The sequence below is a fragment of the Podarcis muralis genome, chromosome 8, assembly GCF_964188315.1.
Source record: "Podarcis muralis chromosome 8, rPodMur119.hap1.1, whole genome shotgun sequence".
Lineage (NCBI taxonomy): Eukaryota > Metazoa > Chordata > Lepidosauria > Squamata > Lacertidae > Podarcis > Podarcis muralis.
The window spans coordinates 47,043,403-47,058,031 of NC_135662.1; the positions used below are offsets into that span (position 1 = coordinate 47,043,403).

Below are 14,629 nucleotides of genomic sequence, written 5' to 3' on the forward strand. Positions count from 1 at the left end.
AAAGTTGCAGTGTAAAACAAGGGTAAGTTTTCCTGGAACAGGCCATTTTCACCTGGAACAGGAGAAGTGTGACATGGAAGTACAGAATGCTCCTTCCTTCTCAACCTGTTTTAGCTCTATGGAGAAATTCCAGGCTGGCCTAGGTGGGACAAAGAGGCAGTGCTGATAAGGTATAGATAACCTGGCTGTTTAGTTCTAGAGAAACAGTACAATGATAAGTGGCAGCAGGCCCAAAAGAAAGCCTTGCCTCCTTTGAGGCATGACTCATCCTGCTGATGAAAAGCAGTATTGGCAGACTTCAAACGCTAATCTCACAGGGCAAAAGAGCAGGGGCCAGGAATGTGGATCTTTAGAGCTGTTGTAAACATGGAGCAATGAGCCATGGTGGTAGGAAGGAAGGAGTTACTGATCAGTATTGTACAAGGCAAGGGAAATCTCTGGCAGCAAAGCTGTTTTCAGCAGAATAAATGTATCTGACATACACAAACTCAGCGCCCCCTTGCTCAATAGCATAGACTGAAGCCTTTATCATGCTGCTGCATGCTTTGAAGCACAGTGTCAAGTAGTGCAAAAATAGATTATGTAACTTCCATTTGCACAGACATGCTGCAGGTTTGGCGTAGGAGGCTTCTCTTTGTTTCATGTAGCTTGTATTTGTGGTGTGCTGCTAACACTGCACTCCTTCCTCCTCCCCAGATCCATAGGTGGCATGAAAACTCAGTGAACAATTATGTTTCTTTAATAACAGCAGTCTTAAAAGAATTGGTGTGCATGCAATGCCTCTCACGTAAAATGAACTCTCTTTGTGCCCCCTCCCCCCGGTAGTATATCTCACAGTCTCTTTCTGTTTGACAAGTTCAAACACATAGTTTCTGAGTAAGCCACTCAGGGGTTCTTTCTCACAGCACCTATTCTTACAGAGGTTAATAATTGTGTTTGAAAAACAACATAGGAACGAGGTCTTGGGGGCTGCTTTCTTGGCATACATGCATGTACATTGCAGAACTGGGCATTCTGATTTTTCACCAAACACAACAACTCAGTTGTGAAACTCTAAAGCTCTGCTTTAAGGAGGGGATGATACAGGGCCAAAGGCACTGCATTTTAAAGTTTAGGGATACACCCTCTCACTCTGTTCTAAGGCTAAATTAGTATTATCAGAGAAGTTTCTGTTCAGCACATAATAATGAGTGACCTAGTTTTTTTTGTTCCTTTATGTTTATTTAGACAGCTCCGTGGTGCAACCTTGCTGGGTGGACTACTCTTGGCACTGGCCTGTGTAAACATATATGCCTTCAAAAGAAGCAGGGATCCACAGTGGAGATTAATGAAACATCATTACAGCTAAATAGTTCAAAGGAATGGGAGTTCAATGACAATGTCTTCAGATGCACTGCCTTGGCAACCATAACGTTCAGAGTTCCTTTGCTCGTTAATTTATACTCCAAGAAAGCAGCAGTCCTCCAGCCACTTCTAAGATGGCCATCCTACACTGTTATTGCCATTTTATGGCTAAAGAATAAGACAGTTGAGCGGCTGAATAAGAATCAGACAGTTGCTGTTACTTACAAGAAGCTGCTATTTGAATTGCTCCACAATGACTTGCTCCCTGATCTAGAATTGTTCCTGAGCAATCCTATGCTGAGGCCAATGGTGAGGGAATTCAAGTGGCTGCTTAATGTAGAAAGCAACAGCAGCCCAGCACTTGGCTTTTCTGGGATTTGTTGCTGCCACGTTCCCCATCACATCCCACCCCACTGCTGGGCTGCCCAATAAGCCTATCACAGTCCAGCCTTCCAATATCTTTAAGAGGAAGGGGGAAAGGTCAGGTGCTCAGCAAGGAGGAGGGGAAGGGGAGAGGGGGTATGCGCCCAGCAGCAGGGATGGGTAGAGGGGGTCAGCCAGAACCCCTGAAAGCTGGAGCTAGCCATGGCATAAACAGCACATAAATAGTTCTTGGGGGAAGGTCCCTCAGTTTCCTTGCTTACGTGCGTTAAACCTCAGTCGCTTTGTGCTCATTTGTGCCCTGCAGGCACAAGGTGTAATAATTACACCCTCAGAGAACTATGACAGTTACCTGGCCTAAGGTGCACAAAACCATGAAACCGTAGACTGGCTGAACCAGTACACAACACAATACAGCGTCTGTTCTGAACAGCAGCCGCTGGTTTATTTGCATGTATTCAGTTCTCTGCCTCTCCTTTTGTATCCCTTTTGAGAACCTTGTTTACATTTTTAGTCAAAGGAGATTTTCCTTTGCACAACAGGTGCTAAACAACTTGCAGATGGTTTTGATTGTATTAATTATACACTGTTTATCTTGTTACCTTGAAATTTTAATTATGTACAAATTTATGTAAACTGGCTATGGCTTATAGCTGAAACAAATACATTTGAACTGAACTGATCTTACAGATGGCAAGTAGGAATTGTACTGGAGGGTAGGATCAGCCTGATTCATTACTACTTAGAACAGACGGTTGTTGCTGGCTTGATACCAGATAATGAGAGAAACAAAACAGGTAATGCAAAACTTTTTATTGGGGAAGCTTCAGTTGGTGAAAGATTTGCAAGCTGCTGAGATGTCTACAGTTCTTTCATTTAATGGAGCTGAGGGCCAAACTAGATGCGATGCTAAATGCAGAATTAAAAACACCAGCAGGTGTGTGTGTTTTAAAAATAAAAATAAAGGGCTCATGTGATATGTGTATATGTGATTTTTTTATCCGGATCAGAGCATGCAAGGAGGGGAGGTTTACCTCTTCTGTCCTCAGCTTTGTGACCCAGTTTATTAACAAACAGGGAATAATATACTATAAACATACCTACTAGTACGTCCACCAAATCATTGAGAGTTACTTTTGAGGACTAGACTGTACGATTGGACTGCTAAGCACACATAAGCACCTTAGAAACCTTTGGGACTGTGTTTAGGGTTCAGCCTAGATCGTTCACTTCGTTCAGGGTGCCATGCTGTGATTCTAAGCACAGTCAGTTGGAAGTATGTGCCACTGAAATGGAAGCACTGAGGGTCACTGGGAACTCAAGCTGTCTTGAATGCCCAGGAGAGCTGAAAGCAGGATATGAATGGAATAAATAGATAAATTTGTCAGTGCAAAAGTACATATGGGGTATGCTGTAAATAACTCCTTTCAAAATACAGTACCAGCTAGTCATGACTATCTCACTTTCACAGACTTTTTAAAAATAGTATTTATCTGGTAAAACACTGTTAAATTGTTTACACTTTCAAGTGTTGAGATAGCTCTTCTTTTCCTGAAATACATGGCAGTGGAAAAAGACTGCAACTTGATAGAAGGTATTTATATCCAGATAACTTGTACCTGGTAGAAATAATTTATCATCTAATGAACTCAGACTGCAGACATACAAGCTTCAACAAAGAGGTGATATGCAAGAAGGTAACAGGTCACATTTTGACAGATTTACTCTTATGATTGAATCAGTATATGCAGGAAATCATGCAAGTGTTGTTCAGTGGAAGACTACCAACATTTTTCATCAGAGATGTTCTTTTGTCCCAAGCAAGGTGTTTTTTTAAACAAACAAACAAACCATCCAATTTTTAAATTAAAAAATAAATAAAACATAACAAGGAGCCAGCAAGAAAACTAAAAGTAAAAGAAAAGAAAAGAAAAGAAGAAGAAATATAGAGTCCCATATGATCACATGTGTGTGATCATACAATGACCAACATTTTTGCTTACCTTTTGAAAATATATGTTTCCTAAACTGTGATGTAGTGATTATATAGTGTTAGACTAGGTCTGGGAAGATTCAGGGAACTTCCAGACAGTTGCTATTTTAAGGTGGGTTCCAATCACATTCAGGGGGCACAGTTAAAATTTATTGAGATGTCACCATTATAATTTATTGGATGGTCTTGTGTGACCAACCTGCTTCCTCAAAAGATCAGATGCTTTTGTGAGAAGGAAAATGATGGGCTCATGCACTGGAAATCTGGTAAAATGCCCTCTAACCTCTACACACAAATGAAACAGAATGAATGCTCAATAAACAGATCATCTGGAAATCCCCTCCACAGTTCAAATCTCCACTCAGCTATGAAGGTAACTGGATGACCATGAGTCACCCATTACCTCTCAGCTTAATCTACCTCACAGGATTGTGGTGAGGGAGAAAACTATGTACACCTCCAGCACTGGAGGCATGGGAGAATATAAATGAAATCCATTATTTCTTTCTTTTTTTAACCATCAATATAGCTTGCCATACTCATCTTAACCAATTCTTCTTAAGGCTTACTTTTCTTCTTCTTGCCTTCAGCAAAAGGCTGTGTATCATGGCAAAGGAAGTCTAGAGCAAACCCACGACTGTTATATTACTATGTCTCTGAATACTAGTTGCTGGGAATCCCAGGCAGACAGAGTGCTGTTGCTCTCATGTCCTACTTACAGTCTTCTCACTGGCCTCCAGAAAAGAAAAAGCCTGGAGAAGAGGAGGTTAAGGGGTGATATGATAGCCATGTTCAAATATATAAAAGGATGTCACATAGAGGAGGGAGAAAGGTTGTTTTCTGCTGCTCCAGAGAAGCGGACACGGAGCAATGGATCCAAACTACAAGAAAGAAGATTCCATCTAAACATTAGGAAGAACTTCCTGACAGTAAGAGCTGTTCGACAGTGGAATTTGCTGCCAAGGAGTGTGGTGGAGTCTCCTTCTTTGGAGGTCTTTAAGCAGAGGCTTGACAACCATATGTCAGGAGTGCTCTGATGGTGTTTCCTGCTTGGCAGGGGGTTGGACTCGATGGCCCTTGTGGTCTCTTCCAACTCTATGATTCTATGATTCTCCAGTGGGCCACTGTGAGAACAGGATGCTGGATTAGATGGGTCATTGCCATGATCCAGCAGGCTCTTCCTATGTTCTTATGTACTACTTTGGGGGAGGGAAAGTCAAAATGAGCTAAGAAAAACTTGTTTTTCATCTGTAATATATGAAAATTAAGGTGGAAGGGTGGAATCAACTCATGATGATATCACCTCCACACCATCTTCAAAATATAGACTTAGGAATCAGTTTTTAGGCAGCCAGGTGTAGGCTAGCCTGTAGCATCTAAAATACTTTCATTTCCAGGCTGAAGATTGGTAACACAGGAACCTCCAGGCCTGGCCCACCCATGAGGCAAGCTGAAGAGACTGCCTCAGGCATCAGGATCCACCAGGGCAGCAGATCCTGATGTTTATCTTTCTTTCCCCAATGTAAATCTTCCCTCAAATCTTCTTCCATGGCAGGAAGGAGGGTGCCATTTTGGAGTCCATCTCAGGTGCCAAAATATATTGGGCTGGCACTGGGAACCTCCCACATTTCTGTTTAAGCACTTCAGTGCTCAGTCATGTGTACAGTAAACAGTATCCTGTCATACATACGGTAGGTGTGATGGTGCATGTGGGTTGATGCAGTGTTCCACTGCATGGGCATTACACTTACACTTAAAGTACCTTAAAAGCGAAAGGGGAAATGTACAAACCACAGAACAAACATACACCATGTTGCTGAAATTCCTCAAAAGAAGAACAGAGGCTAAGAAGAAGATGTGAAAAGACAGCCCGCAGGGGAGGACCAAGTAGAAAGCTAAAAATGGCAAAGCCTGTGAAATTATTGCATTTGTTCATTTTCAAACATTGTTACCCTGAAGTTAAAATAAGACCAACACGGCTACTTACCTGAACCCTAAAGTTAGACCGCAAATGCCTTGGTTATAGTAACCTGTTTCCTCCCTTGCTTCTGTTTGGTGATTTACATAGTGATTTTCTAAACACGGTTGTGTTTGAACCAAAGGCAACCTGAAAGCCATTCTCTATGGACCCATATTGATGGAGTCTGGTTGTCATTACTGGGGCAGGAGGTGCACATGAATTCTGCACATGCCCAACACTTAAAGCAAATTCTGGAGCTAAATGCTGGCTCAAAACAAGTCCCTGTTGGCAACTTTGTGCATAATGACAAGCTACCTGATCAATATATGACTGTATTGAAACAGCGAGGGTTTCTAACATATTTCCTTTATTAAATATGCACCCAAAGTGGCCTTGCACTGTGTCTGCCTGCACATGTTAGATTTGAGGCAAGGAAAATACATTCCATTTACAAGTCTATTATTTTAAGCGACAGTGATTTAAATTCATTCTGCTGTGCTAACAAAATGCATGAGACACCTAAGTGGCAATGATAAGCTCTCTGTGTACTAGAGGAGCTCATCTTCTGACAAGCCAGCTTCAGTCTCTCATCAATCAGTAGTTCCCTTATGGAAGTACATGGCTGGTTACAATTTGTCTCTGTGCTTAATTATAGCACTAAATCCCCCGTTTATCACCACTATCTAAAATCACAACTCTTTAAAGAGACTGTACAAAAACAAATCATTTTAAAAGGCCCAAAAGGCAACTCTCGCTTCTTGAATTCATTACTTAAAATGTTATAAATAGCAATACAAAGAACACAAGAACAGGCCTGCTGGGTCAGAGCAAAGGCCTGTCTCGTCCTGCTTCCTGTTTCCCACAGCAGAGAACCAAATGCCTATGGGAAGCCCACAAGCAAGGCATGAGTACATGAGCTCTTTCCTGCTGTCATGCCCCACAGACACTAGTTTCCAAGGCATACTTGCCTCTGATCCTAGAGGAAACATACAGATACCATGACTAGTGTCCACGGATAGCATTTTCATACAAGAATATATCTAATCCCCCATTAAAGCCACCCAAGTTAGTGTCAGGAGCTCTTCTAACAGGTAGTAGTCATCTCCACATCTTGTAGCAGCAAATTCTATAGCTTGGCTATTCCATTTGTGATGAAGTACTTTATTTGCCCTGTTTGTAATCTCCTACCCCTTAGTTTCCTTGAATAAGTTTCTAACATTATGGGAGAGCGAGAAAAGATTCTCTCTATCCACTTCCACTTTCTCAACACCCTATAATGTTGCACGCTGCACAACCTTATTTGCCCTTTTCTGCTCTAAGACAAAAAGAAGGGGTGACATAACCCATATCATACTGCTAACTGATATGTGTGTGTGTACCGTATTTTTCCATGCATAACACGCCCCTGTGTATAAGACAACCCCTATTTTGGGGGACTCCGAATTTAGGAAATGGGGGGAGCTTTGGGGGGGATTGCCCAGAGTTGTTGAGCTTTATGGGGGATGGGTTTGCCAGCAATTGTTTACGTGCCTGACCACCACTGCCAATCACACGTCTCAACAAAGCCACCAATCGTCTGCCCACTCGCTGCCAACAACTGCCAATCGCCTGTCCACTTGCCGCAGCAGCAGCCTATCGCCAGCAGGCCACCAACCAACTGGCCAATCGCTGATTACAATCTCCTGCTCGTGGCTGCCACCAATCAAACATCTCCCCTCTGCACTATCTGTGTATAAGACGACCCCCAATTTTTAATACAGTGGTGCCTCGCAAGACGAACGCCTCGCAAAACGAAAAACTCGCAAGACGAAAGAGTTTTCCGTTTTTGAGTCATTCCGCAAGACGAATTTCCCTATGGGCTTGCTTCGCAAGAAGCAAGCCCATACGGAAATCTCCGGGGAACTCTTTTAAAATGCTGGCGGTCGGGAGCAAAGACTTTCGCCCACCGCCGGCCTTCAGAAGAGGTCCTGGACCTCTTCTGAAGGCCGACGGGGGGCAAAAGTCTTTGCTCCCCCCTGCCTGCCTTCCCGGGACAGCGGAGACTTCTCCGCTGTCCCGGGGCAATCTTAAAATGCTGGCGGGCAGCAGCGAAGCCTTCGCTGCCACCCGCCAGCATTTTAAAATCGCCCCGGGACAGCGGAGGCTTCGCTGCCGCCCGCCAGCATTTTAAAATCTCCCCGGGACAGCGGAGGCTTTGCTGCTGCCCACCAGCATTTTAAAATCGCCCCGGGACAGCGGAGAAGTCTCCGCTGTCCCGGGGGCTTTTAAAATGCTGGCGTTCGGCAGCAAAGCCCTCCTGTCCCCAGAGCTTGCGGGGCGGGAGGTGGGGAGAAGGGCTTTTCTTCCCACCGCCAGCCTTCAGAACAGCCTGTCCCCGGACCTGGTCTGAAGGCGGTTTCCATAGGAACGCATTGATTGATTTTCAATGCATTCCTATGGGAAACCGTGCTTCGCAAGACGAAAAACTCGCAAAAAGAAAAAACTTGCGGAACGAATTAATTTCGTCTTGCGAGGCACCACTGTAAATATATTTAATTAAAAAACCTCATCTTATACATGAGAAAATATGGTATAGATTTCATTTGGGAAGGGCTACAGTGGGCGTTCATTATGTTTGTTGTGTCTTTGTTTATTTTACCATAGGATCATGTCACTACTTGCTTTTGCCAAGGATGCACATATTAAATAATGTCCATCAGAAACCCACCATTTTATAAAAGCACAGTTGATTAGTGTGTTTGCGTAATTTAACACCAACATTATATTGCTTCCCACACCATCAATATTACTGAAAAGACAGTGGACTGTAAAATATCAAATTAATATTTTGCTTACCACTTCTCCTCCTCTACTTGAACACCTATGGATTGGAACTTACTGGTTGCTCTGTTTTCGCTTGAGCTAGAAGATTCCTCTCCATCAACCTAATAGAATAACCAAATGCAAACAGAATTAATGGCATGTGCATATTATTATTCAAGGGCTTTAATGTGTCTCAGCACTTCTTCCTCAAAGCATCATTACAATTCCTTTTAAGGATCTCTGCATCAGATTAGCTGAAATCTATGAAAACTTTGGAGTAGCCCTCCTTGTCATGCTCCAATAGCACCTCCAGAAGATCCAATAGCATCTTCATTCATTATCCTTATCTGTGTCAAGAGGCAGTATGGTTAGGCACCTGCTGAAGGCGACACCACAGCAGGGCCCTACTGACAAGCGCTCACTGGAACTGCTGCCCCTCTGCTTCACCTTTGCAACCTGTGCATTTACCTGCTTCTTACTCTGACCAAGAGGAAATAAAGAAGCAAATAACAGCAGTGAGGAAAAAGAGGAGTAGCTGACACTGTCTGCTTGCTCATTTGCTCTGTCACACTTTGCATTTTGCTAGTATATCACTACCCTGTGCATTGTTTGTTGAAGTGCTCATTTGCTCTGGCAGGCAAGCATGTGACAGAAATGATGTGGCAGAAGAGGAGGAGGAGGAGCAGTAGCTGTCAATATTGGCAGGGATGAGGTAAACCAGGCATAGGCAAACTCCGGCCCTTCAGATGTTTTGGAACTACAATTCCCATCATCTCTAGCTAACAGGACCAGTGGTCAGGGATGATGGGAATTGTAGTCTCAAAACATATGGAGGGCCAGAGTTTGCCTATGCCTGAGGTAAACTCACTGAGCTCAGGGTGCCTTGCCCAAAGACCCCTACAACCCAGACCCATTACTGATCTGTCTCTTGACGAAATTTGCTCAGAGACTGTACAGAACTTGTAGCAGGATCCTTAAAACAGTGACCAAGCATTACACTGCTCAGTACCTTTCTGAAAACTTATTTCCTTCACTCTGGTGCTTCCAAAGTCTGGGAGGGCCTTCTCAGTGGCTGCTTTCTCTAGAGAAGTAAGGCTGGCTCCCTCCTTGTTGTCCTTCTGCAGGCAGGTGAAGACTTTCTTATCCAACAAGCTTTTGGAAACTGACTGCTTTTAATGAAAGGAGGGCTGGTGCTGTGCTATTTTTATGGCAATAGAGGGTTTTTTTCTACTTCCTTATTTCCAGTGTTGTCACTTGTGTGCTACTGTAAAGCTTGGCTTAACTGGAACTCTGCAAATGGCCTGGAATTATGGGTTTATTTACCACATCTAATGCAAGTTGACACCCTTATTTGGTTATTAGTTAACATGAGAATTATTAGTTTAAAAAACATCTTCCAACAAGTCCCTTTCTACTGGTGATTGGATTAAGTCTAAACTTACATTTCCTGAGACACATATTCACCTTTCCCCATGAGTCATCTGCTGACAGTTCCCTCAGTCATCCAGCTGTGAATTCTGACCCCTGTGACCTCCCTACTACTCTTCAGTGGTAAAATTGTGCTGTGATGCCTGTGGACAGTTCACTACCCCAACCATCTGTCCCTTTAATGTTCCATCTATCCAATCCTCTCTTTTTAAACAAGATCACCCTTTTTGTGGTACAGTGAACACACATCCTTACAACTGGGCACCATTCAGCACCCACTTTGTTCAGTCCTGTGGTTACTGTGCTCACTAAACTGTTGCTTCTCCAAGGAAGCATGAATTCTTCTTCAATGTAGCTAGAACCCTAACCACACTGTACCAGTGTGCTTAGAGTCCCAGACTAGAACTGGAGAGACCAGATTCAAGTTCTCACTGAGCCATGAAACTCACTGATTGACTTTGGTTCTGAGCTTATCCACACTTATTCCTTTGCTCTGATCTTTCCAGGTTTTTTGTTTCTTGGTTTGTTTTTGCTCCGGAGCTTTTCACGTGAAAACTTGCTCTTTTGAATTGGGGGAAACGTCAATTCGGGTTTTCCGTGGACTGACATTTGCTCTGCTGAGCTTTACAGAGTGAGTTTTCATGGGAAAAGCTCTGGAGCAAAAAAGAAAAAAAAAGAAAAGGGTGCTTGGGCGTGGAGCTTTAAATCACAAACCAGAGGAAATGTAAGCATGGATAGGCCCTCCCTCACTTTCTCCCAGCCTAATTTATAATACAAGGTTACTTTGGATGCGAAATTGGAGGCAGGGAGGGGGAGAATGAATGAATGAATGAATAAAATGCTACAACCATACCATGCAGGGGAAGAGTCCCGTATATGAAAGCATCCCCAGGTGAAAACTGCATCTGACATTACAGCTGGCCACTTTGGAGAGAATGCTAGTCCCTGCACATTACACAGAATCATAGAACTGAAGCGTTGGAAGGGACCCTGATCAGATGAAAGTTTAATTTATTTTAAACAAGGGTGAATCAGACAGATCCTATCCTTGTGACCTCCCCTGCTGATTTAACAGCTAAATGGAACAATGCTGCTGCATTCAAGTGAGTAACAGTTGTTATGTGATGCATGAATAAGCAGTGACAATTCAGCTAAACTGGCTGAAAACATTTCTCTGGTGATAGTGCAGTGTAAATCATTGTTTTACACATTCTCTTTCAGTGATTTCATTCATTTCATTCATGCTTTCCTGACTCCTGCTGGGTTATGAATCAGAGCTTTAGGCTTCTGTGTGCTAATTCAAATAAGCAGAATATATATATATATATATATATATATATATATATATATATATATACCCCCAGAACTACATCCCTACATCTTATATGCTTAAAGTTTAGTTAATCAAACCTGAAGGTCTGTAATGTCAGGTGCAGTTATTTGGGTTATGTAAAATACAGCAGAAATAGAAAAGGATTATCAAAGGAGAGCAAATAACGGCACTACCAGTTACGGTGCAAGCCTCTGCATTATATCTGTACCTGTATTCCAATGGATAGACATCTGTTTTTCTTGAAATGATCTCTCTTTCTGTCATCTGCAGTAACAGTGGCAACAGTGGTGGTGGTGGTGACAGTAGTAGTGTTGTTGCCCATATGCTGGCTGGCAGGGCCATGGATCTGTGCGTTAGCTGCTTCAATAGCAGCTGTCAGTGCCTTCATACTGTCCAAGCTTTCTGTAGAGTTGCTAAGTCCCGACTGACTGATAATATCTCCCCTTTGCCCATGTCCGTCCATGTAGGCGTCTTGAGCAGATTCCGTGCTGCTCTGGGCTGTGATGGAGATAAAAGGTTTGGTGGAGGTTCTTGGCGGAACAGGAGGTGGTGTCTTCTTATAAGTGGTAATGCAAGAGGAAACTACACAAAATGAAAACAAATCATAATGTAGGTAGAAAAGCAAAGGTGCTAGTTATTTATTCTCTTTCTTCGTTTTAAACCCACAGTACTGACTCAAAGCAATCAAGCTTCATATCAGAAAGAATTTTACTATTCAGTTTTAAGAAACAAAATTATTCCTAGGTTTATTTTTATTTTTTTGCATCTGACCATATGAAAAATTCCAAAGACAGACACATCATTTCCTTGGTTTAACAGCTGCTTGTATTCCTATATACTGTAATTGGTTGATATTAAGAAAGGGAGAAAGCCGCAATAATTAAAATCCTTCCTCTAGATTATGAGTAGCTAACCTGTGCCCCTCTAGATGTCATTGGACTCCAGCTTCCTTCATTCCAAGTCAGCTGAACTCAATGGGTTTTCTTAATAGACATGAATAGGATTGCAGTCTTAGAAATGAAATATCTTATTTATTGGCTAGTCTAAGATATTACTAGGTTAAAGACCTAGCAGAAAAGAACTTAGTTAAATGTCAGGAATTATGAGAGTTGTAGTTCAATAGCATCTGAAAGGTCACCGATTCCCCATCTCTGAACAATAGCATTTACACCTTTTGTGTGCAAATTAAATTTAGATAGAAATCATCTATATATATTGCTGAAAAGGAAAATTAAGTCTTGCATATTCATAAATAGCACATTACACAAATAGCGACACATCAGTACTTTTGAACACTGGGCAATGAATTAACAGGAAAATCCACTATTGGGGAAAGGGGTTGTAAGACTGTCAGAATGTGGCATGCTTTAACTTGCAAAAACAGGATTCAAGCCATGGAGCACTATGAAGAAAAGCTATCAGCATTGCAATCCTATAAATACAAACTCATAAGTCAGTTTCATTGAGTTCAGTGGGGCCCATGTAAATATGCCCAGGATTGCAACTTTAGATGCATAATTCCATGTGAGTTATGTGGTGGCTTAGAATTCTACACCAACCTGGCCTCAGTCATGTGAGCAGATACAGTGGTACCTCAGGTTAAGTACTTAATTCATTCCGGAGGTCCGTACTTAACCTGAGAATGTTCTTAACCTGAAGCTCCACTTTAGCTAATGGGGCCTCTTGCTGCTGCCGTGCCGCCGGAGCACGATTTCTGTTCTCATCCTGAAGTAAAGTTCTTAACCTGAAGCACTATTTCTGGGTTAGCGGAGTCTGTAACCTGAAGCGTATGTAACCTGAAGCATATGTAACCTGAGGTACCACTGTAGTTTAAATGCTGTAACTGAAAAAAATATGCAGATGAGGCAAATTACCATAAATTTGTTTTAATTACAAAGACATATTCATTTCCAACTCAAAATATGCCATGTAGGTGAGGGCCAGATTCAGACTATTTTTGAATTCCATTCTCTGAATGTCTCCTGCACTCTCTGAAGAGTCTCCCACATTATGCTCCTTCCACTTCTATTTTCATCTTCCACAACAAAAGCCTTGGTCAAATATTCCAAAGTAGAGAAGATGACCTTGAACTCTAGCAGTTAGCATGCATTCTCCCACCCATAGTAATCTTTCCCCAAAAGGTGACTTTGAACTCACCTCCTCCTGCTAAAGTGTTTTCCTGGTTTATAAATTTATTATTTATTATGACAAGAATACAAGGAAAGGACAGAAAAAGGTGAATCTAACAGATTCTCCAGACAGCCTCTCAGTGATATGATCGGGCATGGATTAGCTTTGATAAATAATATGTTCAATAAATTTTACATGCTAAAACAAGGAAACAGGGAGGGGAAAGGCACAAAGGAAAGATTGTTTGAAACAAGTTAATGCAAAACCTTTCTTTCCTTGGAGTCACATTTGTGCAGACTGAACCAACAGCAGAAGCAGGCAGGCTGCGAATCATAGGTGGGGGAGCCCCAGGCTCTTCATTACTGGAAATGATGTAAACTACTTGCCACTCCTTTGCTGAAACTACAACAAAACAAAGCTAAAGACACGGCCTTCAGCACATGCTTCTAAATGTCAGCGCTAACCGGAGGTCTTAAAGTGTTCGTGGTGAGCCAGTGAACTGCATGCTTCGGTTTTATTTCCAAACACTCCAAGAGCCTAGCAACTTGAGACATGGCAACATGTCGGTTCTTTAAAAGGCATTTCATTTTATGTTAACTGCAACATTTTGAGGGGAAAATAAGAGTTCTACCACAGAGACCAAAAGAAGAAAAGATTTGATAACTTGACACTTTACGTTTCTGGGCCAACAGCAGTTGCCAAGTCCTGCAAGGCAATGTGCAGTCTGCAAAGAATAAAGAGTTTCACATCATCACTGCCCGGGACAGGGAGAAGACGGTGGCAACGGTGGTCAAAACAAATGCCAGCCAGACTGATTTGGCTGAAACAGGTAGCCTCAGCAGAGAAAACTGGGTTCCACTTCAGTTTGATATATGGCCTCCAACTGAAGAACCTTAAGCAATTCTTCACTATTCTGCCTCATCTCCTAATTAATAAATTGAGAACGTCAGCAGTCTGCTTCAGTGGTTGTTGCAATGATAAAAGAGGTTAGGAACAGCCCTTCAAATGTCGAAAAGGGGAGAAGGGGTACACTTGACTTTGCCTCTGCACTCTGAGCATGAGGGGAGATTCCTGTTGGCCCAGGATTCTTCCTTCTTCATAGCTCAAAAATCTAGTTTGAGCTTTATTAAGAAAGACAATGTAAACAATTAGCTTTGACTTAACAAGGAACCTTTGTCACACTTCTGTTACCTGATGGGAGAATATTTATCCCAACGGAAAAAGGGGAGAGGGTTTCTTTTAGCAACTAATGGTTGCA

General features: G+C 42.4%; 1 protein-coding gene across 8 annotated transcripts in view; it reads right to left on the reverse strand.

Moving 5' to 3' along the window:
- The window catches only part of DLGAP1 (DLG associated protein 1), a 288,905-nt gene that overhangs the window by 19,563 nt on the left and 254,713 nt on the right, over positions 1-14,629 (reverse strand). For all 8 annotated transcript variants that reach the window (XM_028737276.2, XM_028737278.2, XM_028737273.2 and 5 more), the window contains 2 exons: positions 11,450-11,823; positions 8,514-8,602 (listed from right to left, as the gene is read on the reverse strand). In XM_028737276.2, the coding sequence (XP_028593109.2) occupies positions 8,514-8,602; positions 11,450-11,823 (463 nt within the window). The remainder of the gene's footprint in view (positions 1-8,513; positions 8,603-11,449; positions 11,824-14,629) is intronic.